Here is a 27843-nt window from a genome sequence, read left to right on the forward strand (position 1 = left end):
TGGTTCTGATAGACCAGATGGTCGTGTAAGGGAGGGTATCTGAATTTAAAACTTGTATTATAGGGTTCTTTAGGGGTTATTTATTGTCTCTCATCTCTTATTCAACTATCCTGTATGATGACAGGGGAGGCCGGTGACTTAAATGCAGTGTCTCTGGATCAAAAGAACCCCCCCACCCTACCCCCCCGCCAACCGTGCCGTGATACAGGTAATACCTTAACGTTTCAGACAGTGAGCCTGTTGCTAGGCCTGGAATGAAGTGGACTTTGTAGTCTCTTGCAGTGAGGGAGCCGAGAAGGCAATGGCACCCCACTCCAGTATTCTTGCCTGGAAAATCCCATGGACGGAGGAGCCTGGTAGGCTGCAGTCCATGGGATCGCGAAGAGTCGGACACGACTGAGCGACTTCACTTTCACTTTTCATTTTCATGCATTGGAGAAGGCAATGGCAACCCACTCCGGTGTTCTTGCCTGGAGAATCCCAGGGACGGGGGAGCCTGGTGGGCTGTTGTCTATGGGGTCGCACAGAGTCGGACATGACTGAAGCAACTTAGCAGCAGCAGCAGAGGGTAGAGTAAGCCATGGAACATAAACCATGTTAAGAAAAATTATATTGTTTATTATTGCGCGCCACTCATGACAAGATACTTTCTGAAACAAACGAAACAAGACAAAAAGAACTCAGGAGGCTCGCCCTCCCCTGGCTTCTGAGTTAGCAAGGTGCCCCCAGAGCAGCAAACAGAGGTACAATCTCCATCTCCCAGACAATAGCTCCCAGGTTTCGCCTCGAGATTTCAAGGAGCGGTCGAACCAAGCGTCCACTTCCAGACGGAAGAGAGGGCATCGATTTCTAAATTATCAAAACCTAGAGCAGCGACGGTTCGCGACGTCTAGACTGACCGCATTCGCCGCCTAAGGCCGTCCTCAGGAGAGTTGCACCTGGCCCGCCAGCGCGCGGAAGCATCACCGCTGGGCGCTGCACCAAAGGGCAGCCAATCACGCACCGCCTTCGCCCAGATTCCTCCGCCGGAGGCCGCGCCGCAGCCGCAGGTGGCCCGGCGAGCGCGTCCACCCAGCGCTGCCAATCGCGACCCCCGCCGCCAGTCCCGTGATGCCCCGCGGCTGACCTGCGACCTCGCGGCTCGCCTTTCCCTGAGGCCAGCTCTTCTCCCCGCCCCCCTCACACCCCCCTCCTCCGGCGAGCTTGTGAGGGCTCTAGCGGCCGCGAGGCGTACGGCCGGGAGCAGCTCCTCCCTGAGCGACCGCAGGCCTACTGGCAGGCGCCTTCCCTTAGCCTCTCCTTCTCGCGGCGGGGCCCGGCGGGCGAGTAGCTGCGACCGCGTCCGGGAGGCACTACCCGTTGGTGAGTGGGCCGGGCGCGAACTCCGCGGGGCGGGGAAGCGGGCGGGCGCCGGCGGCGGCGCGGGGCGGGGCGGCGGGAGGAGCGGGAAGGGGGTGGGGCGTCAGGGCCTCGCTTCCTCCCTCAGCGCCATTTTGTGGCAGCGAGACCCGCAAATAAAGGGGAGCGCCGGGGTTGCGGCGCGGAGGAGGAGCGCGGGGGCCGGCGGCGGCGGCGCGGTCGGGCGGCCTGGGCGGCGAGAGGACAGCGCGGGGTCGGCCTATGTGACTGGGCGGGCGCCGGCGCGGCCTCCGTCTGGAGAGGTAGGTGCGGGCCGCCGCCGGCCGCAGCGGAGGCGAGGACCTCCGAGTCCCCAGGAGGCTGAGGTGCGGCCGCCCGGCCCCGGAAGGGGCCAGCTGAGCGCAGGAGGCGGACTCGGAGTTCCCGGGCCCCCCGGCCTGCCGTTAGCCCCGCCGTCTGCCCGCTGACAGGGACGACACTTCCGCCGTCTCGAGGCCATTTTACCTCGGTTCTCAGGGAGCCGGGGCCGAGGTGGGCGCTCCCGCGGGGCCGGCAACGCCGGGAGGCCGTCCTCTCGGAGCGCGCGTCCCGTCCCGTCAGCGCCTCGGCGCCGCGGGCTCCCCCACCTCCCTCGGCAGGATCGTGAGGACTGGCGGCGCCGACGAGCCGAGGGGAGGAAAGCCGCGTCCGTGGAGCACGTTTCACATCGCGCAGTAGCTTCCTTCTGCAGCTGCGTTGTCTTGTAGACTTCCATTTTTAAATGAGTGCATGCCTTCTAACTAAAAAAAAAATTCTGAATTCGAGGGTTTCGTGAAATTTTAAAATCTCGCCTTGGATCCCTGTAAACCGTATTTCTCTAGTCAGTGGGGAACACGTAGTGTAATAATGTCCACGTTTGTTTTGATGAAGTTGGATATTTGATCCAAAGGACCAGGTTAAAATCCGGAATAACCGTGTTCATAAGGGAAGAAATGATCCTTTTCCCGAGATTAGAGGAAGGTAGAAAAATATTTCCACGAGCATGTTATGGTCCTGAGTTCATCTAGTTTTCTATTTCAGAATTTAGTTCCATCACTGAGGAGGATAAGGGGAAGTCACAGGTCTGTCACCACAAATTCTACCGGTTTTTTTTTTTTTAATTGAAATATAGTTGATTTACACTGTTGTGTTAGTTTCAAGTGTATAGCAGAGTGATTATCTACAGTGTTTTACTTAAAAATTTTGACTATTAAGTTTTGTATAACATAAACATTGTAGCCATTCAAAACCCCGTTTAAAAAAAAAAAACTTGTGAAAATCTTTTCAAGATGCCTAAGTATTACACATTTACATATGTCATTTAGTATCATCTGATTAGGCAAGTTGGGGAAAGATATTGGGGCTTATGATAAGGATGAGGTTAAATTTCAATGATTTGTTTTGCTGTATTCCTACAATTCTTTCAGATCTTACATTATCTTAAGTAGTTAGCTATAGCTAAGTGATCAGTGTTTTCACTTCCCAGTAGCAGAACTTAGGCAAACTACCTAAATTTCTAAGTCCCAACTGACAAAAGTAATGATAATCAAGTGTATCCCAGACACAGCTATTTTTTTGACTTAACTCATCTAACTTAGAACTTCACCTATTTGAATTTTGAGTATTTGTCAGAAATGAGAGAAATACAGAAAATTCATAGCCTTGTGGCATGGAGACGAGAGTTGTAGTAATTATATTTGTCCAGTCCGTTACAGCACTCAGAGTCCCTTACATTCATCTAAGTATGTATATATGTAATACACAGTTCCCCTGAAAATACTGTTTATTTTAGAGGTCTTGATCATTTTCATACAATAGAACATTATCTTGCTCTTGAAAAAAATTTTTCTTAAAATTTTTCTGTTGGATCCTTTAGCAAAACAAGACCTAGACAGTATTTGGCTTTATTTTTATTAATTGTCTCCCACTATTTTGCCTCTAAAAGTCCTGTCTGACTCTTCTGCTAGCCGGTGGGCTGTAACCCACCAGGCTCCTCTGATCGTGGAGTTTCCCAAGCAAGAATACTGGAGTGGCTTGCCATTTTCTTCTCCAGGGGATCTTCCTTACCCAGGGGTTGAACCCATGTCTCCAGCGTTGCAGGTAGATGAGCCACCTGGGGCTTAAATATATTCTAGTACTAAGCTTACTAGAACAAAACTTCTCAGTATTCCTCTAACACTGTATCCCATTAGATATAAAGGTGGTGCATCAGGCTAGAACTCCGTGCTATAAAGAAATGGTCTTAACTCTTGAAAATGTAGTTGGTGGAATTTAATTTTTCCTAAGTGCACGTTAAAATTCTCTTATGCTAATATTAGTATTTTATTTGAAGTATCTTTGTAAAGCATCTTTATGGTACTTAGAGCATTGAGATTTGTAGCACTTTGTGAGGCAGGAAATTGGCATCCTCTTTGCTGATTTAGAGGCTGCAATCTAAAGAAAATACCTTGCTCAATATCACATGACTGATTATTACAAAGTTAAGAAAAGCTGGTCTTCCGATTCCTAGTTAGTACCCTTTCTGCTGTGTGCCTTGATTAGTACAGTGTCAGATTATTAGTTTCTTGCATTTAGTTACAGTTAGTTTCAGCAAGGTACTGGTTTGTTACTGAAGTTGTGTCATCTGGTACATGCTAAGTCGCTCCAGTCTTGTCTGACTTCTTGCGACCCTATGAACTGCAGCCTGCCAGGCTCCTCTATCCATGGGATTCTCCAGGCAAGAATACTGGAGTGGGTTGCCATGCCCTCCTCCAGGGGATCTTCCTGACCCAGGGATGGAACCTGTGTCTCTTAATGTCTACCTGCATTGGCAGGCGGGTTCTTTACCACTAGCGCCACCTTGGAAGCCCACACCATCTGGTACTACTTTATTAAGTGAAGTGAAAGTTGCTCAGTCGTGTCCGACTCTTTGCAGCCTCATGGACTATACAGTCCATAGAATTTTCCACGCCAGAATACTGGAGTGGGTAGCCTTTCCCTTCTCCAGGGGATCTTCCCAACTCACAGATTGAACTCAGGTATCCCGCATTGCAGGCGGATTCTTTACCAGCTGAGCTACAAGGGAAGCCCAAGAATACTGGAGTGGGTAGCTCCTCTCTTTTCCAGTGGATCTTCCTGACACGGGATTTCATGACTTAGGATCATAATGCTAAAAGCCTGGGAAGCCCTGGAATATGGTCTGCTAGGCACCTAACCAACCAGAACTGAACTTAACATAATGTCGTTTCTCAGTGTAAAGGCATCAAGAGTACAAGGTACTTTTGACATTCTAAATTTGAGCTATATTATCTGTTATCCACATGGATAACAAACCTTTACATAAAACTTGAAACCATGTTTTAGCCAATCTTTTTCATCTTGCTAAGGGCAGCTAAACTGGTCTGTTTTTTATTTTTTTCTGTTTTGCTTTTCTGCATTGTCCAGTTTGCAAAGCTTGATCATTATTAAGGATGGAGGAATGCAAGAATTACCTGTCCTCACTGGTACCAACTTTTAAGAAGCACTAAATTTGGGATCCTAAAGCCTGAGTTTTTAAATTAATAGCTGTTTTAATCTGAGCCGATTACCTAGTGATTCATAGCTTTAGGTATATATTCATTTTTTTTTTCCCTTCAAGATTCAACCCCAAATAATATTTCCAGTCATTCTGTTTTTCTGATAGATTGTTCTGAGAACCTGGTATATCCATTGTCTTTATGAATTTAGAATTAACTTTAGGTGGTTATTGTGCTTGTCACTTGTGCTAAAAAAAGTACCTTGGGGAGTAATAAGTTTTATAGCACATGTAATGTGAAAGTTGTAATTGAGAATCATGTTCTGTTTGGATTAAATAGTTGAATGTTGATTCTTTTACATTTTAAGCCTGTTTCTAATTTGCCTTTTGTCACACTGTCCATTTAACTATTGAGGTATATCATAGAATCTCAAGCCAAGATTGACTTTTCATCAGCTAAAGATAAGGAAGCAATTTCTTACTAAATGCTGATGTTTTGATTTCCCAAGTCATATATTCCGTAATATGTGAAATGATAGGTGATTGAGAGTCAACATATAAAACACAAACATACGTACAAAACCTGTATTTATCCCTGACTTACATTACAAATGTAGACATTTATTTTTATAAAGAAAATCGAGATATCCTTTAAACAATGTGTAATTAAATTCTACCTAGTGTCAGACTTTTTAAAAAGGAACATAAGTTAGTGTTAGAAGTGTAAATTACTGTTTAGAATTCTAAAAATCAGAGATCACCAAGTAGGGGCTGCAGTAGGGCTTAGAAGCAGGAATGTGTTATGATCTTATCCTTGTCAATTTTCTCCTCAGAATCTTTAAGGAGTGATTGAGTCTTTTTTGTGGTGACTTTTTTCTCTCCAGTGGGAAGAAGGAAACAACAAAGTGCTTATTTTGTGTCAGTTACTATACTAAAGATTAATGTATGTCTTCAAAAATAGCACAGTAATTCTGAGCTTTGGCAGTGGTAATCCTTTTTGAGATGGGGAAAGTGAAGCTCAGAGGTTCTGCTGTTTTTTGTTTTCAAAGTTTGCACCCTCTTCAAAAAAGTGGAGTTACTAGAACTTTCTTCATGTGTTTACCAACCCTTTAAATATCCTTTAAAAAACAGATTAGCTTATTTGTTGCTAATTAAGCTCATGGTTTAAGAAAAATATGAACAAATAAACCTGGGGGAAGTGTCAGATTGTACAAGCATATACTAGTTTATTAAACTGTAATTTATATTGAATATCATCCATGAAACTTTGTTTTACAACCAAAATTGTGAGTAGCTAGGGTGCCTAGTAACCAGATAGGTAAACTACCTATCCGTAGTGGTAAATTTAGCTGTTTTCAAGCTGTTAGTCATAGAACTCAAAGTACGTGTTGTGTTGAGTTTATTCTCAGAATTTTACAGTATGGTCATCTTGGGTAATTTGGAGGGGGGCAAATTAGGTTGTCTTATTTAGTTCACTCTTACAATTTAAATAGTAAATGAAGCTGATTCATTTGTTCATCTTTTCATTTACCATATATTTGAGTGCGTACTATGTATTGAGACATCGGCAGTGAATGAAACAGTTCTTTCATGGAACTTATTCTATCCCTGGGGTAGACAGATAAGTATACAAAATGTCAGCTTGTGATAAGAGTTGAGAAGAAAAATAAAGCCTGATATGAGGGGATAGCAAGGGATTGGTATGCACAATTTTTGGTTTTTGTCTTTTATTGGAGTATAGTTGATTTACAATGCTGTGTTAGTTTCCGCTGTACAGCAAAAAGGATCAGTTATACATATACCACTTTTTAAAAATGCTTTTCCCATGTAGGTTATTACAGAGTATTGCGTTGAGTTCCCTGTCCTATATGGTAGGTTCTTACCTGTTACCTGTTTTATATATAGTAATGTGTATATTACTATATATACAGAAGAGGGACAAATAAATAAGTACACATTTATATACTGTTGTTTTTCAGGCTGTAAGTCGTGTCCAACTCTTTGCGACTCCATGAACTGCAGCATGCCAGGCTTCCCTGTCCTTCACTATCTCCCTGAGTTTGTTCAAACTCATGTCCATTGAATCTGTGATGCCATCCAACCATTTCATCCTCTTTCCCTCCCTTCTCCTCTTGCCCTCAATCTTTCCCAGCATCAGGGTCATTTCCAGTGAGGCAGCTTTTCGCATCAGGTGGCCAAAGTATTGGAGCTTCAGCATCAGTCCTTCCTATGAATATTCAGTTAATTTCTTTTAGGATTGACTGGTTTGATCTCCTTATTGTCCAAGGGACTCTCAAGAGTCTTCTCCAGCACCACAGTTCGAAAGCATCAATTCATCAGTGCTCAACCTTAAAGTTCAGTCCAGTCACTAAGTCATGTCTGACTCTCTGCGACCCTATGGACTGCAGTACGCCAGGCTTTCCTGTCCATCACCAACTCCCGGAGCTTACTCAAACTCATGCCCGTTGAGTTGGTGATGCCATCCAACCATCTCATCCTCTGTCATCCCCTTCTCCTCCCGCCTTCAGTCTTTCCCAGCATCAGGGTCTTTTCCAATGAGTCAGTTCTTCGCATCAGGTGGCAAAAGTATTGGAGTTTCAGCTTCAGCATCAGTCCTTCCAATGAACACCCAGGACTGATGTCCTTTAGGATGGACTGGGTTTATCTCTTTGCAGCCCAGGGGATTCTCAAGAGTTTTCTCCAATACCACAGTTCAAAAGCATCAATTCTTTGGTGCTCAGCTTTCTTTTGGAGAAGGAAATGGCAGCCCACTCCAGTGTTCTTGCCTGGAGAATCCCAGGGACGGGGGAGCGTGGCGGGCTGCCGTTTATGGGGTCACACAGAGTCGGACATGACTGAAGTGACTTAGCAGCAGTAGCAGCTTTCTTTATGGTCCAACTCTCAGATCTGTACATGACTACTGGAAAAACCATAGCTTTGACTATATACTAGTGACGTTCAAATGGCACAATTTTTTTTTTTTGAATTTTTAAATTAAATGTGTTACTGATATTTACCTACTGTCTGCTGCTGCTGCGTCACTTCAGTCGTGTCCGACTCTAGCGACCCCATGGACTGCAGCCTACCAGGCTCCTCTGTCCATGGGATTTTCTAGGCAAAATTACTGGAGTGGGGTGCCATTGCCTTCTCCGAACCTACTCTCTAGCTCTGGACAAATGGGGAATTCCAAGGAAATGTTAAACTTGACATGTGGATTCCAAGAGGTTGCAGTCTAGTAAATGTACAGTAAAGTCAGGCCTCTAGAATTAAACACAGTGAGGGTTTATTTCTCAGATGATTGGATTTATTAGAATCATGTTAGGATAGTCACTAAACAGCTATCTATAACTTGCAACAGAGACTGTAAACTGGGTGATAAGAGGCCTAAAGTGGGCAGGGGTCAGTTTAAAGAGAAAAAATACTGATTTTTAAAAAGTAGAAATACAGCCATGTCTTCGTAGGTATTAGTTGGTCAGCGAGACTTGATCAGCTACATCAGCTCAGAAGCAAATGATACATACTCAGGTTTTTGTTCATTACATCCAAAGACAAGATCATCAAAGAGGGAAGAATTAAACCAGTTAATTGATGGCATAATCAATATATAGTTTTTTTTTTTTTCTCTAAAATGTACTGATTTCTTCAACTCAGTGTACTGAGTTGAAGATCAGGGTTCTGAAAATCAGGGTTTAATGACAGTATGATTAAAATATTTGATGTTTGAGTTGAGATTGTATGTAATATAAAAATGGTATTAAAGATCATCTCCTTTTGAGGAATCTCAAATATTCACTAAAAGTCAAGTAGCTTTTAAAACTCAGTTTTATACTCTAGATTCTTTGGTTATTTTTTATTGAGGTACTGACTTGTTGACATACATTATTTTCAGGTGTACAGCATAATGATTTGATATTTATATACATTGCAAGAGAAGCACTCATAAATCTAGTTACCATCCATCACCATACATAGTTACAAAATTTTTTTCTTGTGATGAAGCCTTTCAGGTTGACTCTTAGCAGCTTTCAAATATATAATATCATGCAACTATAGTCACTGTGCTGTACATCACATCTCTATAACTAACTTGCTTCTCTTTGGTTAGCTTTTTAATAGTTATAGAGTTTGTAATAAGTATGGGTAAGTAAAATAAACTAAAAAGAAAGTTTAAGATATAAGGGGACATTTATGACTTTACTACTACTAGAAGGGATATCTAGGAATAACAAGCTAATTTTGAGATACAAATTATTCTGTGATATGAAGTTAAATAATGTCGGTAATGTAGGAATATTTTTATTAAGGTGTAAATACCTTCATTCCTGCATTGTATAGTGGTGAATTATGACTGATAAACTTGACCTTACTGTAACAATATTAATTCTGTAAAAGGCAAGGCTTAGCGATTGGTATTACCCTTCTGTATCCTTTTAACAAGATGCCTGGGATACTGCCTGAGGCCAGTATCTGACTTCAGCACAGATCTGTCCTTTCTGCTTCGAGATGTCTTTCACAGGGCAGTTGTAAGAATGCATTGAAAAATTGCATTTCTTTCGATCCTTTGTGGGAACATTACAAAGAATGATCAACTTTTTTATGAGAGAATTCTTTTTAAAAAACCAAAACCTAATGGCAGTAATAATGTAAGATGTTAACCAAGGAGAACCTGGGTGCACAGTACACGGGAACCCTGTAATACCTTTGTAACTTTTCTGTAAATCTAAAACTAGTCTAAAAGATGTGTTTTAATTAAAATAACCTAATGATTTGGTCATAACTGAGTTCAGTAATAAATTCTTTTGCAAAAGCCAGTGTATTTTGTTTCTACCTTAACTGGAAGAAAATCAGTTGACATTCTTGTCTTTATTCCTTTTCTAGGATTCAAGATGACCAACGAAGAACCTCTTCCCAAAAAGGTTTGCTTTCTCAGCAGTTTTTAAGCACTTTATTTGAATAATAGAGTGGAAGGGACTGTCCATATTGTTTGCTTGTTTTCCTGCTTGCTATCAGTTACATAGCATTGTGGGTACATAATGTGTGAGACATCGTATCTATATGTAATGTAGATTAAGAACATTTTCAGCCTTTGGAAGACTTGTAGTATCCCCATGATCTACTTGTAACCTTTATCATATGACTGTTTCCAGCTACGTAGCTACAAATAATGTCAAAGTAGGAAAGTATTTTACAAGATCCTCTAAATTACTTATTTTCTTTTTCTTCCTAACTTAAATCCCTTTGGTTTTAATGCAAAACCACTTTTATATTAAAAAAAAAACCAAACAAGTAGCTAAATTCTACCTTTTCCAGTGAAATTTTATTTTCTAGTCTCACTTTCCTTGTTTTATTTTCCTGTGTTAATTCAGTTTAGGCACTGTGACACACACACAAAAGAGGTTACAAAGGAATAACATTTTCTAAGAGGAATTTATAATGCAGTTGGGAAAGCAGGAATATGTGCTTACTAACCAGTGAGTATTTAAGTGAACCATTTATTGGATAGTAAACATGGAAATTTTTATCCTAGAAAGTCAAGTGCTTTAATAATCTGAGAGTTACTGGGTGCTTTCAGTTAGGCTTAGTAATATATTCTGATGCTGCAGTGATTTTCCCTCTTTTGTTTCTGATAGTAACACTTACATTGTGGCAAATGCTACAATTTGAACCGTTTTTATGAATAAAAATGTTTTAATAAGGGAAATTAATAAGAATTTTATATTAGGATAAGTTCTTCAGCTTTATAGTCTTCTTTGCTTAGAGAAAACAATATTTCTCAATTTACAAAGCAGTTTCATCTTATTAGAATATTCTCATCTTTAAAAACTTTATTTTGAAATAATTATTAATTCGTAGTAAGCGGCAAAGGCACGTACAGGGAGGTTTTGTGTACTCTTCACCCAGCCTCCTTCGATGTTAACATCCTGTGTAACACTTACCAAAACCAGCAGCTTGACCACTGGTACAGTCCACATGCTCAGATTTCACCAGTTACATGCACATTCTGTGTGTGTGTGGTTCTGTGCAAGTTTATCACTTGTAACTTAATGTAAATACCAGCGCAACCAAAACAGTTACCTGAACCATCACCACAAGCCTCTCGATGCCACTCCTTTCTTTATAGCCACATCCATCCTCTCCCACTCTATCCTCAACTCCTGGCAACCACTAATCATTTCTTCATTTACGTAATGATGCTACTTCACAGATGTTGTATACTTGCAATTATGCTGTTTTAAGTGTTCTTTTCGTTTTCTCACAGCATCATTTCCTTGTGCTTTCTCCAAGTTGTATATGCTGGTGGTCTGTTTCTTTTTATTGCTCAATCATACTTCGTGATATCATAGTCTACCATTCACCTATTGAAGGACATTTGGGTGGTTTCCAGTTTCTGGCTATTACAAATAAGGCTGCTGTTAACATTTTTATACAAGTTTCTGTGTGAAAATAAATTTTCATTTCTTTGGGATATGTGCTTAAGAGTACAAATGTTGGGTTGTGTGGAACATCCATTTTTAGTTTTAAAAGAAACCACCAAATTACCTCCAGAGCAGCTGTATCATTTTACATTCTCAGCAGCAATGTATGAATGCTGTTTCTCTGCATCTTCATTCCATATTTGGTATTGCCACTATTTTTTTATTTACTTGTTTTAAAACTTTTGGAAAGAGCACTTAGTTTATATCTTAATTCTCTTCGCAGGTTCGACTGAGTGAAACAGACTTCAAAGTTATGGCACGAGATGAATTAATTCTAAGGTAAAATATTCTTTTATCAAAAATATAAAAATCTTTCTATAGAACATTATGTTGTGATTTTATACTATAGTGTTTATATCAGATACTGTTTTGTTTTTAATGTTAACACATCTTCAAATCATTTAATATACTTTTTCCTATGGCCTGTTTGTTCATTGTATAAACATTGGGGAAAGCATAACACTTTAAAGAACTAAAGTACTAGCTTGGGTAACTTCTAGACTGACAAGTAACCTAAATTTGTTTCTTACAGAGGCACGTGTTCAGAACTCTTAACTAGAGAAGCATTTGTACTTCATGTATATAACTTGGTATGGGGAAAGACACTGCTCTCAGAAAGCTTTCAGTTTAACAAATGAATAGACTTGTTTTGATGTTTTTGGGTTTTTTTTCCCTTTTTCCTGTAACATGTGGAAAAGTTGTAGCCTTCAAGGATATTCTTCTCATGAAAGAAATATATTATTTACTGATGAAGCGAAGTTAGTCTGTCTTGTGACTGTGACTTTAGTCACCATTATATCCTTCATTTTCTTATCTGCAAGTTTAAAGAGTTGGATTTAATTACTTTTAAAGATGACATCCAGCTCTGAATTTCTGTGGTTGTCTTATAAATGTCTTACTGAAGCAGACTGTCAAGTACAGCATTATGTTACTCATTTTTTAAATGTAAGAAATCAGAAAATGGGATCACACATGTTTTGTGTTTTATAACTTAAATGTATTCTTTCTGCATTTTATCACTGTCATAAGTTTTTTATGAAATAACTTTTAGATAAAAATTAATGCTTTTCAGGGCAGCCTGCAAGATTATTGAACTTTTTCCTCTAGAAATTTCAGGGAATATTTACTTGCTGAACTGAGTAAATTTAACAGGTTGGAAGTGGGGGGAGAGTAAAGGTGGTTTGGGCTCAGTGGTAGAAAATCTGCCTGCCAGTGTTGGAGGTACGGGTTCGATCCCCAGGTTGGGAACATCCCCCGGAGGAGGAAATGGCAACCTACTCTAGTATTTTTTCCTGGGAAATCCCATAGACAGAGGAGCCTGGCAGCCTACAGTCTATGGGGTTGCAAAGAGTCAGACGCAACTTAGTGACTGTGCACACATGCATGTGAGATAGGGAGACACAGATGATGTGCTCCCTTGTTTAAGAGTCTGTGCTCGTTCTACTTAGCTCCTCTATTGTTGACATGCTCTTTATCTTTCTTTGCCATCGTCTCATGCATAGGATAGTTTTCCTATTGCATACCTTTATATTCCTGCACATAAAATTTAAATACTTAGCATTTTAAATTACTCTTGCCGTTTTTTGCTGATGTAGATGCTCGTGATACACTACTTGTGTGTTGATGTTCTCTTTCTGTCTCTGGTATGGTTATGACTTTTAAGTAGGTTTTTTTCCTATCTTCTTGATAAGGATGTTTGAGGTTGAGCTCTTGTATTTGTCTTTTCTTCTAAAATCTTACTTTTAGAAAGGAGAAAAGAAACATCTTTTTTCATCCCGAAATGTTGAATAAACTCCTCTTTGGTCTCCTATTAGGTCTAACTGAAGAGCAGCTTGAAAACATATTTCTTCAGTAAGCAAGGTGGCAGATAACACCGTCCAGAGCAGTTGCTTAAGCATAAGACTGGGGAAAGTTTGTTATCTGCAATAGTTGCCTAGAGCAACTAGTGTGTGTGTGTATATGTGTGTGCGCGCACACTCTGTTGTATCCGACCCCATAGATTGTAGTCCGCCAGGCTCCTCTGTCCATGGGATTATCCTGGCAAGAATACTGGATGGGTTGCCATTTCCTTCTCCAGAAGATCTTCAGATCTTCCTGACCCAGGGATTGAACTTGAAACTCCTGCATTTGCAGGTGGATTCTTTACCACTGAGCTACCTGGGAAGCCCTGAGAGGTGTGTTTTGTTTTTTGTTTTTTTGATGGCTGCACTGGGTCTTCGTTGCTTCATGCAGGCTTTCTCTAGTTGAGGAGTGTGGGGGCTACTCTGTTTTGGTGCACAGGCTTCTCATTGCAGTGTCTTCTCTCATGTGGAGCACGGGCTCTAGGCAAGTGCAGCACGCGGGTTCTAGAGCGTGAGCTCAGCAGTTGCGGCCCATGGGCTTAGTTGCTCCAGGGTGGTGGGAATCTTCATGGATCAGGGATCAAACTTGTGTCCCCTGCATTGGTAGGCAGATTCTTACCCACTGTGCTACCAAGGAAGTCCTAAAGCCTATATATTGAGGGTAGAAGAATGTAATAAAGAAAGATCCAGATAGCATATGGCATTTATGCAAGTTGTTTCTGCCAATTATATATGCTTTTGAAAAACAGTATGTTCTGTTTTTTATACTGTACAAAAAGGACAGACCCCTTTTTTATTACTTTGTCAGAAATCACATACTACTTTCACATAAGAGCCGAGATCACCTTCAGTCCCTTAGAATTCGGCACATTTAAAAAATGCCTTTGTTTGAGGTGGACAGCATATCTGAAAAGTGGTGGTGAGCTTTTCACTCACCTTTTATAATCCAGGCATCATGCTGAACATCAGTGATACGCTGTCCTGTATGGTGTGTGATCTGACTCATGGGAACGCCTCTTGTTGTATACTCAGCAGAGAACACTTTTCTCTGTACTTCCATTTATCTAACGCCTATAAGTTCAAGAAGGAATAATTTTAAAGTGACTAATTTATTATGGCTTATTATGGGTTAAACTAGATTTATAATTATCTTAAACTAATAAGAGTGTGTGCATGTACACTCATTCATGTCTGACTCTTTGAAGCCCCATGGACTGTAGTCTGCCAGGCTTCTCTGTCCATGAGATTTTCCAGGCAAAAATACTGAAGGTGGGGTGCCATTTCCCACGGCAAGGGAGTCTCTTGTGTCTCCCACATTGACAGGCAGATTCTTTACACTGGTGCCACCTGGGAAGAAGCCCCTGTTAAAATGGGAGCAACGTTAAAATCCGCACAGTGGAATTCTTAGTATTTAAAGTTAATGGATGTGATTTTCTAGTATATTTAGTAAAAGCAGTTTAAACATAAGTAACATGGCTTTATTTTTGTATTAGGTGGAAACAGTATGAAGCCTATGTGCAAGCTTTGGAGGGCAAGTACACAGATCTCAACTGTAAGTTAGAGTTTTAGCTTCCTAAGGACTATGTGAATATTTCCTTTTAGATTGTTGTTATAAGCACAGGATAGTTGGTTTTACTAAGTAATGTTTATTCTAGAATTTTATTAAGGACCTATGTCCAGGCTCTGCTTTTGATGCTAGGAAGTAGAAATATGAAGGAGACATGATCTCTGTTTTAGAAGAGTTCACGTCATTGGAGAAGACTGACATACAGTAATCTTAACAGTAGCATGACTTCAAACTGAACGACAAGGTTCTGAGAGTGCACAGATAGGGAAATTCACAACTACTTGAAACTTCCTTGATGTAGCCCTTCCACGGAAAAATTTGAAGTGAAACATGAGTTATTACTCTAGCGGGGGGAAATGTAGAAGCAACTGGTATTAAATTTATGATAGCTTAAATTGTAACAGTAGGATATAGCTGTGTATTTATGGATTTTTCCAAAATCTACTGAAAATAGTAAAGTTTATAATTTTAGACCATTTTAGTCTTTATCACTTTTCACTGAGTTTTAGAGTAACATATTATTTGCGAGTGTAAAAACCAGTACAGTTTCCCAAGTTCAGAAAGATTAATATTTTAAGATCTCAATTGTATAATTATGGTATAATCCATAAAAGTTGTGAATAGTGTTGTTTAATGTCTGAGTCACGTCTGATTCTTTTGCAACTCCATGGACTGTAGCCCTCCAGACTCCTTCTATCAGTGAGATTTCCCAGGCAAGAATACCGGAGTGGGTTGCCATTTCCTACTCCAGGAGATCTTCCCAACCCAGGGATCGAACCCACATCACCTGCATTGGCAGGTGGATTCTTTACCAGTGAGCCACCAGGGAAACCCTTGTGAAAGCTTAAAGTAATAATTAGCTGTGCAGTTATGGGCATGTTTATATTGATTAGGTTAAACAATACTAATCAGGATTTTGTGAATACTTTGTAGTATAAACAAATGCAAATAATGGATTTTCCTGTCTTTTTTGGGAACAGATGAGACTATAAGAGCATAATTCCATCTAGCATTAAGTGGTTGTAGACCAGTTTAACACCACTAACTCTTGAAAAAGCACTCATGATCAAGAATGAAGTTTGTTGTCATAAAAGTTTAGTTTAGGATAGAAACTAAAGACTTCAATTTTTGTACCATGGTTTTTATTATCCTTGACAAAGGGAGTCAGAACTTTAATTTGGTTAATTCAGTGTGATCTTTAAATTATGTTTCATGATATTTTGGGATTTTTTTTCCTTTTAATCATCAGCTAATGATGTAACTGGCTTAAGGGAATCTGAAGAAAAACTAAAGCAGCAGCAGCAAGAATCTGCACGCAGGGAAAACATTCTTGTAATGCGACTAGCAACCAAGGAGCAAGAAATGCAAGAGTGTACTGTAAGTGTTTCAAATGTTTTAAGCATTGATGAGGGTTTGGGTTTTGGTTCACATTTTGTGTGTTAACTCACATTAAGTTAATTTTATATAATTAATACTAATTATACATGTACATTTTGTTAAGGTAGATATGTTTTGAGCTTCAGTGTGCTAAATGTAAAATTCTAATAGATAATTTCTCATCATTGGATTTAAAGTAATTTTTTGTGGCCAAGAAGTCAGAAGTTTAAGTTATTCTCTGAAATCTCTGTTATTTATGAGAATTAATGTATTGGTTCATATATCTTTTTTCTTTTTTTTTTTTTTTTTTGGTTCATATATCTTTAAGTAACATAATACCTGAGGGTATAAGCACCATTTACTCCTTTTACTTGGCAAGCTTTCTTGTTAATTTCTCCTTTGCTGTCTTTATGTCTTTCTACAGAAAACTAAGTATCAACTTCTACTGTGTCTCCTTTTAATTGTTAACACCTTTCATTTGTACTGTTTGCCATGTCTACATATATCTGAAATCTATTGACATATTTGATCCTTTAATCCTGGTTGAATTTAGACTCAGTTTTGTCTTCAACAGCCTTAGCCCTTGTTTTAGTGTTTGTATATGTAAGTTACATAAGATAGAGGCAGCTCTCTCCCTGTTGTTTTTTATTACTTTTGTTTTTTGTTTTGTTTTTTTTTATTTTCGAGCCATGCCACGCAGCTTGTGGAATCAGACTTCCCTGATAGCTCAGTTGCTAAAAAATCTGCCTGCAGTGCAGGAATCCCCGGTTTGATTCCTGGGTCGGGAAGATCCCTTGAAGAAGGGATGGGCTACCCACTCCAGTATTCTTGGGCTTCCCTAGTGGCTCAGCTGGTAAAGAATCTGCCTGCAATGTGGGAGACCTGGGTTCAATCCCTGGGGTGGGGAGATCCCCTGGAGAAAAGAAAGGCTACCCACTCCAATATTCTGGCCGGAAGAAGTCCATGGACTATATATATAGTCCATGGGGTCACAAAGAGTCGGACACAACTGAGCGACTTTCACTTTCAACCAGGGACTGAACCCAGGCCCCTGCGGTGAAAACGTTGAGTCCTAAACCTCTGTGCCACAAAGGAATTCCCTGTTGTTTCTAATCTTAAAAGCTGCAGTTTTCTTGAATAATTTTGTGTAATATCCATTTGATAGTTATTAAAATCTAATGCATAAGCCAGTATTCTGGTCATTGGAGGTTAATAATCTATGGGACACACTTCTATTTCTTTTCCTTCTCTCACCAATAAAATGTTCTTTAGGATTTAATCGCAGTCTTTATTCTTCCTGTGTCCACATTTGCACAAGTCTTCAGTCCTTTCTTCACTTTTTCAAAATGACTTCTTTACCTGTTTCTTTGCTAAAGAAAAGGGTAGCTCTTATTGTCTGTATCTTCTCAGCATTCCTTTTGTTTCTACCAGTTACTTTTCCACCTTCACTGCCACTACATTTTTTTGTGTAAGGTCATTGTATTAAGAAAATTCTCTTTCTCATCACTTTTATGTCTTCACTTTCCCCAAATTTGGCTTTTGGCATTCCTTCTTTTGACTTTTTTTTTTTAACTTGGGTACTTGGTTCAAAGAAGTGTTAACAACATTCTTAGTATAATGGGTTTTGTTTTGTTTTCTGTAACACCCCTCCAATTTTTTTCCTCTTGGGATTTTCGTATCTAATGGTATGAGTAGTACTACTGAAGTGCCGAGTCCCAAAACCAGTTCTTTCTTTCTTTTTGTGATACTTAGGATTCTAGGTTCAACCCTTCACTCACTAACAGTTTTAGGTTTCCCTGTTGACACAGCACTGTACTAGATATGCAAAGGATGGCTCTTACCTTCCAAATGCAGGCACCTGGTAGGTATTGTGAGTGGATGGTGCCAATGATAGTGTCTCACGAAACCAGTGCGTCTTGATTTCTGCCTCTTGAGTCCTCCCTACTCTTGACATCCTAGTCAGGGCACTTCTTAACCACTTAACCTGGACAGTATGTGCTGTTGACTCACCTCAGTGATTCTACAGCCATCCCATATACACTGGCAGTTTTGATCATTTTATTCCTAATCTAAGCCTTGGTGCTGCCTCTTCACCCTTCTGTCATCTCAGCCTAGATTTAAGATTTTTTTTCCAAGTAGAACCTAACTTACCAGCCACAGTTTTTTTTAATAGCTCTTCTCTGCACATCTCAGCTGAAGCACTTAACTGATCTTTCAGTTAGAACACAGTGAGGTTTTGCAGAAAGGGCAGCAGGAGCAAAAATCACAAGGAAATGGCAAGCTTATAGTAGTAGATGAGGGCATTTCATTTTGTAAACTTTTAAAATTCCTTAAGCTAAAAGAAAGAAAATTAGTTCTGTTTTCTTGGTGAAGTAGTAATTAAGTATAGCCTGATCCTCTTAGTATATTTGTATCTTTTACTAAATTCATGTTGGACATTAATAGCTGTTTTAGAAATGTTATTTTTAATCCTATTTAAGGTTTAGAATGGAGTAGGATCTTGAACCTGATCTACTTTGGGTGTGAAGAAAGTGATGCATTTAATGCTAATCAACTGTATTTCCTATTTTAAAACTGTGCTGACAGTACAACCAGAGTTGAAATTGAAGGTTTCATATATAAGTAGAGGGATTTGGTGTGGTGGGAAAAGCCTTAGACTGGGAGTCAGGAAGCTTGAGAATAAGAATTCTAGTTCTACTGGCATTGAACTAACTGTGTCCTTGAACAATTGGCTTCTTTAATCTCTCAAAACTAAGCAGTTTGGACCAGGTCAGTCACCTTTCAGCTTTACAATGCTGTGATTCAAATCTGCTTGGAGGGAAAAAAGTGAATATGTGCTTAATTTTGGGTTAAGGTGCTATTTTTAAAGCTGTAATGCCAGTTCATGTAAATATGTAAGTACTATGTATTTTTATTTAGAAATGCAAATATGTTTTAAGTTGTTATCTTGTACCTGGTGTAATGTTAGGGAACAGTTTCCCAAAAGCACAGATTTGTATGAGTAAATCACTATACTCTTAAATAATTAATATTTTAAACTTTGCCTTTTTTTTTTCCCTCATTGGGCATCAGCATTTTTAATAAATACAGCAACTTTTTTTGTTGTTGTTTTTTTTGTACTGTTTTGATTGCCAACATGTAGTTTCCTTATATTTAAAGTTTCCATATATGGAATGCAGTCAAATGGTGTGTTTTTCCTACGTGGATAACCTTAAATAGTTTTGTGAGTGTTCTTTTTTGTGGGTTTTTGTTTTGTTTTGTTTTGTTTTGGAGTTTTTTTGCTGCAAGGCTTGTGGTATCTTACTTCCCTGACCAGGTATTGAAATCAAGCCCTAGCAGTGAGAGCAACTGAGTCCTAACCACTAGATTGCTAGGGAATTCCTAAATAGTTGTTCTTAATTTGTACTTTTTTTTAGAGGATTTTAAGATAGAAGGGAGAGGGGCTTAGTAAGCAAGTTGGTAAACCAGTGAACAGACAGGGATTTTGTCTCCTCATCTTAGGTATGTTTCCTTTGATTGGATAGTAATGGGGTTTTTTTGCTTTGCGCAGACTCAGATCCAGTACCTCAAGCAAGTCCAGCAGCCTAGCGTTGCACAACTGAGATCAGCAATGGTGGACCCAGCGATCAACTTGTTATTCCTAAAAATGAAAAGTGAACTGGAACAGACTAAAGACAAACTGGAACAAGCCCAAAATGAACTGAGTGCCTGGAAGTTTACGCCTGATAGGTAAACAAATCATACTCCCCAGTCAAGACTTCCCTGACAGTCCCACTGCGAGAAAGCTGTGGTGGGACAGCCACGTACTCGTTTCCACACCAAGACTCAGACTTTTTGAGCCAAAAAGCCACATTCTTATACTGTCCAGCTTGTAAAGGTTAATGTAAAACTTACCAGATGAACCTTGTGTTTCAGCTTTTTTCTCTTCCCCCTCCCCTTGCTTCAGAGGCCTGATGGCGTCGGACTATTCCGAAGAAGTGGCCACCTCCGAAAAATTCCCCTTCTAGAACATGTAGACACTTGAGAAATGTTTCTGTTTGAAGAAAATAGAGGGAGAAACAGAAGTCTTAAGTCTGTGGCACACTGTGTCTTCAGACAGTTTGGAGGAATGAAAACCTAGAGATTTAAAACCATGAATTGAACATGTAAAATTCCAGTAAATGTAAAGATGGAATATGCATCGCTCTTAACCTTGAGCATAGTGACTTAGAGACACTGTATATCAGTTTTGCCAATAAGACCGTGGACTTCGTGATTGTTGTTGAACTTCTGGGTCACACTCAAATGAGGTGAATTTTGCCTTTAAAGGGTTGATTTGCTAAGAACCAACTTAATAGTCATGAGTGAATCAAATAATAGATGTCAGTACAAGTAGTTCATCTATTTAACCATTTCGTTTGGGGCTCTATATTACTTGATTGAGCCTTAAATCTGTGGTTTTACTCAATGATTTGTTCTTTGAATGGTTGCTAATACTGTAGATAATCTTACCGAGGACTGTACAAACATGAAGGTGTGGTGTCAAACTTCAGGTTTTAAACTGTTTGAAGCGTTATAAACATTCATTTCACAACTAGATTGTATAAGGATATTGGCTGTGATGAGACTCACTGCATTATTTTTTTTCAGTAGTGCAATTTATTAAATCCCCATCCATTCAACAGGCACATGTTGAAAGAGCATTGTCGTTGGTGTTAATGGGGGAATGTATTCCTTCATTGTATTTGGGCCTTTTGTATTGCACTCTTGATATTAAATTAAATGTGCCTTGAAATAGTTGTTTTTTTTTTTTTTTAAGTTCAAGGATTACTATGATGATTTTGTTGTACTTTTAACATTTTGATTGGGGGGCGCTGTGGAGAGCAGATTGATTTCGAAAAAATTGTTGGTGTGCTCTTCAAAGTGAAGGAAAAGGCTCTGTGTCTCATTTTTTGAAGACCTACTTTTTTCCAGCTGGTATCATAAAAAAACAAAGAGACTTGACACTTGTTGCTTTTTGACACCTTGTCCCAGGATATTGCAGTAGAAATTAATGTGGGACAGCTTTACAGGGTGCCTGCCAGAAGATTGGGGACAGAATATATCGGAACTGTGGGCTGGCCTAAGTGAGACGTTTTATGAATTGAAAAAAAAGTATAGTGATCATTTCTAGCAGATTCATTTGCTCATTTAGATAAATGAGGCATTATTTTCTTCATGCTTCCATCCAATCCTGGAGGTGAATTTTTTCGTCAGATCATTCTATAAGTCACCAATTTGAATATTCACTTGGTGATAATGGAGTCTAAGATGAGTGGAAGATAAAATGTTCCAGATTGTCCCAACGTTTAAGTGCAGTTTTAACAAGGGTGACTTAAGTTCTCTCTTAATCATTCCAATCAATTGTAAGTATCTCGTATGTCTGTACTTGAGGGAACTGATTGTGGGGCAGAGGGCGGGTTGAAGAAGTGGTTTGTGTGACTTCACAGCAAGAAATCCGCTTCTAAGATTCTCACTGTGGGGGTTGGAGGGTAAGTAACCACATCTGTTTGAAATTAGCTTATTGTACCCGAATTAAGGCTTTTGTATATATTTTATGTCATTAAAGATTACAGTAGAAATGGGCTACGTATTTTCAGTAGGTCAAGAGATAATTCATAAAAGGTATTATGTACTCAAATTTAGCCAAGCATTTTTCTTTTGCCACTTAAGTAACAGTCACGTTGAGGTGGGGTTTTTTCTTCTTATTGTTAAAAAATGTTTAATTAATAAGATAACACATGCTCATGTATAAGATTGAAACAGCATAAAGAAAAGTAGAGGTGTAAAATAAGTTTTACTCCTGGGTGACCTTCCCCTTCCCCTTTCTATTCCCCAGGAATAGTGACCATTTTTAAATTTCTTGGGTATCAAGATAATTTGTATGCATATACAGTAATTATATGTGTATTGGTTTTAAACAAATGCGGACATGCATATGTACATATAGATGATGTGTGGCATGACTTTCCCCAGGCCCCCTTTATCCTTGGACTTCTTTTCCATTTTTTAGTATATTTAGGTTATTTACCATTTTTAATGGTTGTATAATATTTTCATTGTATTACTTTATTTTAACCACCTATAAATGGAATTTTGTAAAAAGTGAACTATAAGCTGGAGTTCATTGGGTGGTATAACTACATCATTAATTTGAAACAAACAGTGCTCAGTCAATACTCTGTCTGCAATAATTCAAATAGAATGGGTTGTGTGGGTTTTGTTTTTCACTTTTTCATTGTTTAAATTTTGAGAGAGAATGATCCCCTGAATTATGTTGTCCACTTTAGTTAAAATATTTCATACATGTGACAGTGTGTATACTTGAGAATAGTTACAGGGAGATGTTGCAGAGTTTTTTCACTTTGCATTTATAAACAGTTAGTTGTGTGTGTACACCTTCAGAATACTCTCATCCCTTCCCCTTGATAAAAAAAGCAGTGTACAGTATCCGTTCCTTCTCTTAAATTATTTTCTACTTTTTTCTTTGTGAGTTATTTGATTTTTAGCAATGGGTTAGAATATTTTTTAATTAAAAAAAAAATTACTCCAGAGCCAGGTTTCTTGAAATTGGATTCTTACCATTTTTTGTGATACAATGAACACAACACAAATTTTACACAACATAGTAAAGTGGCATAAAATTACAGAATGTTTAAAGAAAAGATTCAGTGCAGATTTGTTTTAATCATTTTAGAAGTGATAGGATTATTTTAGAACATTTATTAAAAGGCGTGACTTCATAAATGAAATATTTTTGCGTTAGAATTTGGTACTTTCTATGAGGTTAAGTCAGGTCACAAATTGCTCTATTGATTTTACAATTGTTTGTATTTAAAAATTTGATATAAAAGAATTCTCAGGTTGGTAAACTGATGTTTTCACAAGCAGAGTTGGGGGAAGCATAGGCAGTGAAGTGGAAGGAAAGCCTCTGTCTCTGATGATAGCACGTGTTTCTTAATTCCTCGTTTGGTTTCTCTTATTCAGTAGAGGCTAAAGGCCGAGGATGCTAATAGGAAATACGGGAAATCTGGAGCTGTAATGGCAACAAACAGACATCAGCTGATAAAGTTGCCATGTTGTGAGAGAACCCTTCCCACATGCTAACTCATTTTCATGTGAGGCTTCTTTGTGCAATAGTAAGCCAGGTTTTGGGCCTCCCTGTTGGCTCAGCGGTAAAGAATCCCCTGCCAATGCAAGAGATGCGGATTCAATCCCTGGATGGGGAAGATCCCCTGAAGAAGGAAATGGCAACCCACTCCAGCTTTCTTGCCTGGAAAATCCCATGGACAGAGGAGCCTGGTAGGCTACAGTCCATGGGGTCACAAAAGAGTCAGATACGGCTAAACACCACCACCAGCAACCACCGGGTTTTATTTCAGATTTGTGTAAGGAAAATATATCACAAACTTTCACTTGAATCACATTGGGTTAAAACATGTGCTATTGATAAAAGAAACCTTGCATCACAAACCCCAATAACAGTGTCTCAGTAGAACTTGACTGCTTTTCTTTAGTGTCAGCATTAACATTAGAAACAATCACTTGTTTAAAGAGTTCTGATTTAAGCATACAATTGTGATGTTACCTTAGAGACTTGGAAAGGGACAGTTTGATATTCTTACCATAAAGTTGAGAATGATCTTACTGATTAAAAATTTTTTTGCTGACACTATTCTTTTAATGGGCTTTGATTTGCCTGATATATTACTTCACAATATATCTTCTCCTTATTAGTAATATATAGAGGATGAACCTTGATTGATTTTTGCAATTGCTGTATATATGCATGTAGAAAGTATGGCATACCTAATTTGGCAGATATTCACATATTTGCATTATTTGTGCTGCTGCTGCTGCTGCTAAGTCGCTTCAGTCATGTCCGACTCTGTGTGACCCCAGAGACGGCAACCCACCAGGCTCCCCTGTCCCTGGGATTCTCCAGGCAAGAACACTGGAGTGGGTTGCCATTTCCTTCTCCAATGCATGAAAGTGAAAAAAAGTGAAGTCTCTCAGTCGTGCCCGACTCTTAGCAACCCCATGGACTGCAGCCCACCAGGCTCCTCCACCCATGGGATTTTCCAGGCAAGAGTACTGAAGTGGGGTGCCATTGCCTTCTCCGATTATTTATGCTAAGTAACCCCAATCTTATTTTTGTGTCCTAAGGATAATCTTTTCAACATGAATAAAATTTCACCATATATTAGTATTAAAATTTCAAAAACTTATATCCCAGTTTAAGACAGCTCAAATATATATATATATATATTGTATAAAGTTAATTGAGGGATTGATAAATAGAAGTAGTCTTGAGTCTTAAAAACAGTTACTGAACAGGCCTCGCTTAATGCAATAAATGTTCTTGTGGGAACTGCCTATTAACAGGCACCCTTATAAACACTGGTCTAGCAAGAATTTACTCTCATTTGTATATTTATAGGTACTGATTTTATATATTAGGTAGAAGTTTACATTTGTGGTTGATGTTGCATTTACCCTTTCATGAACTTTTCTGTTTCATAAAGCTAAGTACCTTAGAGTTTTATTAATATTGATATATTTGAAATGTGTGTCAAATTACTGGCCTGTTTCTATTTCAAATTATAATTTGGGATAAAAGTAGATTTCAGAATCAATTATAATGTAATAGAAACAGAAAGTAGCCACTTAGGTATTTTTTCTTCAGGTTTTATCTTTGCTGCTGTATTGGCAAAATACTGAAATGTACAAGATGGATGTGTCCGGAAAAGAAGATGGTAATTGTAGGCAGGCGTCTGCTGTGACATAGAGTTATATTCTGTATGTGTTATATCTGTTGCTGTAATAATTTCAAACAAAGAAGGTTGTCAAGAATTTGTCTTCATTTTGTGATGAATGGCTCTTTCCTTTGCAGCCAAACAGGCAAAAAGTTAATGGCGAAGTGTCGAATGCTTATCCAGGAGAATCAAGAGCTTGGAAGGCAGCTGTCCCAGGGACGTATTGCACAACTTGAAGCAGAGTTGGCTTTACAGAAGAAATATAGTGAGGAGCTTAAAAGCAGTCAGGATGGTAAGGGGTTTTTTGAAAAGTTTGGTTAACTTTGCACTGGCTTTAAAATACTGCCAGGCATGAGTATTATAGATTAGAGTCTTTATATGCTAATCTCTACCAATGGTTCTATGAAATTATAAGTGAAATATTTCCAGTTGAGTCGACAAACGAAGCCATTTAATTTAGTGGTGGTTCCCCCCTCCCCCCCAGTTGTTTGTTGTGCAAATTTCATAAGTTTTTGTTTTTTTAGGGGAGGGCTTTTGTATTAATAAGGCCTTCTGTAGCTATATAAATTTATATTCAGTGCTTAAAAGGATATATTCAGTGCTTAATATCTTCACTTAACCGATTTCTCTAAGTGTAGATCTTGGAAATATTTGGCCATGTCCAGGGATCTAAAAATATATAATTGATTGTGGAAGAATTCCCTAGTGGTCCAGTGGTGTGGAGTCAGTGCTTTCAGCTCCTGGGCCAGGTTCCATCCCTGGCCAAGTAACTCAAGTTCCTGCAAGCTGCGAGACATGGCCAAAAATAAGAAAGAAATACAGAGTTTCTGTTTAGTGAATAAGATGTAATATTTATTTGCCCAAAGAAATGGAACTTGTCAGCCACCATGCTGGTCTAGTACAGCTGCATGCATGCTCTTTCTCCTTTGTGAAGAAAATTAGTAAGAAAAACACCCAATCTCTCTTAAGACTAAATTAATTGCAACTTTGCAGGTAATTGCAAAGAAGGTCAGTAGTCAATATCTTTAAAATTGCCTCTTCAAAGTGGTGGTTTTTAGCTCTTACTATTTGTAAATACACTGAATAGGAGTCTTTTTGTATAGTAATGAAGGAACTCCCTCACCCCAAGACCTTTTTAGAACTTCATAGATAACTGTATTTTTATCAGTTTCAAGAGTTATTTTTTCTGAATTTTGTTCTTGAATGTAGAATAATCGTTGCTGACAGCATAGGCTTCTTCGGAGTGTTGGAATCAGGGCTTCCCCAGGGACCACACCTGCTGCTGTGGAGCTGAACGTGGGCTAATAGGCGGGGGAGGAGTAAGGGGCCAGGCTTGTGGGCCCAGGCAGACGAACGTGGAGCAGAGTTTGTGGGCTGTAACCAGTTTTATGTGGCCAGATAGTTTGGATCATTGTAAATTTGGTTGCTTTTATATATTCAGGCTTTTGCTTTCTCTCACAAATAAACTTGTTGAATGGCTATTTTAAAATTCCAGGCAAAATCTTAAAATATTCTTTTGTGATTTTAGAATTGTATTTGTTTACTTAAACATGTATTGACTGCCTAGCTTTGTGCAGGCACTAAGAAGTAGTTTTAATTATATTGTAAGAGATATTAAAGTAGGTTTGGCTCTCCTTTGCACAGAACTGAATGACTTCATCATTCAACTTGACGAAGAAGTAGAGGGTATGCAGAGTACCATTCTAGTTCTTCAGCAACAACTGAAGGAGACGCGCCAGCAGTTGGCTCAGTACCAACAGCAGCAGTCTCAAGCCCCAGGCCCGAGTACCAGCAGGACTACATCTTCTGAGCCTGTAGGACAGGCAGAGGCCACAGGTAAAGACTGCAGTCGTCTGGCCAACGGACCAAGTAATGGCAGTTCCTCCCGGCAGAGGACGTCTGGGTCTGGATTTCACAGGGAGGGGGACACAGCCGAAGATGACTTTCCTTCTTCTCCAGGGAATGGGAATAAGGCCTCCAGCAGCTCGGAGGAGAGAACTGGCAGAGGAGGTAGTAGTTACGTAAACCAACTCAGTGCGGGGTATGAAAGTGTAGACTCTCCCACGGGCAGTGAAAACTCTCTCACACACCACTCAAATGACACAGACTCCAGTCATGACCCGCAAGAGGAGAAACCCGTGAGTGGGAAAGGTAACCGAACTGCGGCTTCCCGCCACGTTCAGAATGGCTTGGACTCAAGTGTAAATGTACAGGGTTCAGTTTTGTAAAAAAACAAAAAACAAAAAAATTTCCAGCAAATTTTTATACAGTGTCATTTAATTTGGAAGAGGATACTGTCCAGTTAATTAACGCATACTTTTGTCACAATTTGCCTTTTTTGTGGGTGGTTTTTTTTTTTCTTTTTTCCTTTTTTCTTTGCTTCAATACCTCTGCCACTTTGGAAATTGTAACAGTTAATTACTTTGAATGTTGCTAAAAGGACATTTTGTGTAGGGTCAGGTTATTTTTATATGAGTTAATGTGAAGTTGTAAATGGAACTCTTTCCTTAAAGTATAACACAGTGATGATGTCTGTGTGAATCTGTGTCTACCCTAGAACCTGTGCTGTGTGAGGGCATTCTTACTCATGCTGTTACTATGCTTATGCACCATTCAGACTTGTCAGAGTAGATGTGGGTTTATGACTGCCAAGTTTGCCCAGTACAGTAGTTTTATCACTAAAAGTTGGACTTGTTGAAGGAGTCCTATAGTAGTTTCAGTGTTAGATACAGTTTTTCCCACCATACATCTGTGCATTTTCTCTTTAGGTGATTGAATGTTTAAGAAATTTGTGTGCATAGTTACTCAGTTTTTATGAATTGTTGTATCCTGTTAATGCATATTGCTCTGTGACTCCAGTATATCTTACCTGTACTGACCAAACTTAAATAAAGATTTTTATTGTAACTCCTTACATTGGTTGTTTTTTTGTTTGTGT

General features: G+C 39.2%; 2 protein-coding genes across 7 annotated transcripts in view; both read left to right on the plus strand.

Annotated features, from left to right (window-relative positions):
- PNLDC1 (PARN like ribonuclease domain containing exonuclease 1) overlaps positions 1–27843 on the plus strand; it is a 247762-nt gene that overhangs the window by 154764 nt on the left and 65155 nt on the right. The gene's annotated exons all lie outside the window — the stretch shown is intronic.
- WTAP (WT1 associated protein) lies at positions 1134–27817 on the plus strand. 3 transcript variants are annotated; one of them, XM_055536136.1, is made up of 8 exons: positions 1134–1362; positions 9749–9786; positions 11570–11625; positions 14681–14739; positions 16004–16131; positions 19682–19860; positions 25043–25197; positions 26550–27817. In XM_055536136.1, the coding sequence occupies exons 2-8, from the start codon at positions 9757–9759 to the stop codon at positions 27131–27133; spliced, it is 1191 nt and encodes a 396-aa protein (XP_055392111.1). In that variant the 5' UTR covers positions 1134–1362; positions 9749–9756; the 3' UTR covers positions 27134–27817. The 3 variants fall into 3 exon arrangements, with proteins under 3 accessions (XP_055392111.1, XP_055392112.1, XP_055392110.1); XM_055536135.1 differs by lacking the exon at positions 1134–1362 and adding an exon at positions 1488–1661; XM_055536137.1 differs by lacking the exons at positions 1134–1362; positions 25043–25197; positions 26550–27817 and adding exons at positions 1475–1661; positions 20078–20909.

This window comes from Bubalus kerabau, chromosome 9 (assembly GCF_029407905.1).
Source record: "Bubalus kerabau isolate K-KA32 ecotype Philippines breed swamp buffalo chromosome 9, PCC_UOA_SB_1v2, whole genome shotgun sequence".
In the NCBI taxonomy this organism is placed as follows: Eukaryota; Metazoa; Chordata; class Mammalia; order Artiodactyla; family Bovidae; genus Bubalus; species Bubalus kerabau.

Excerpts from the sequence above, each read along its gene's own strand:
- WTAP (XM_055536136.1), top strand. The coding sequence starts at position 9,757 with ATGACCAACGAAGAACCTCTTCCCAAAAAG. Across the intron at positions 9,787-11,569 it reads AAGAACCTCTTCCCAAAAAG|GTTCGACTGAGTGAAACAGA; the intron begins GTTTGCTTTCTC and ends TTCTCTTCGCAG. Across the intron at positions 19,861-25,042 it reads TGGAAGTTTACGCCTGATAG|CCAAACAGGCAAAAAGTTAA; the intron begins GTAAACAAATCA and ends TTTCCTTTGCAG.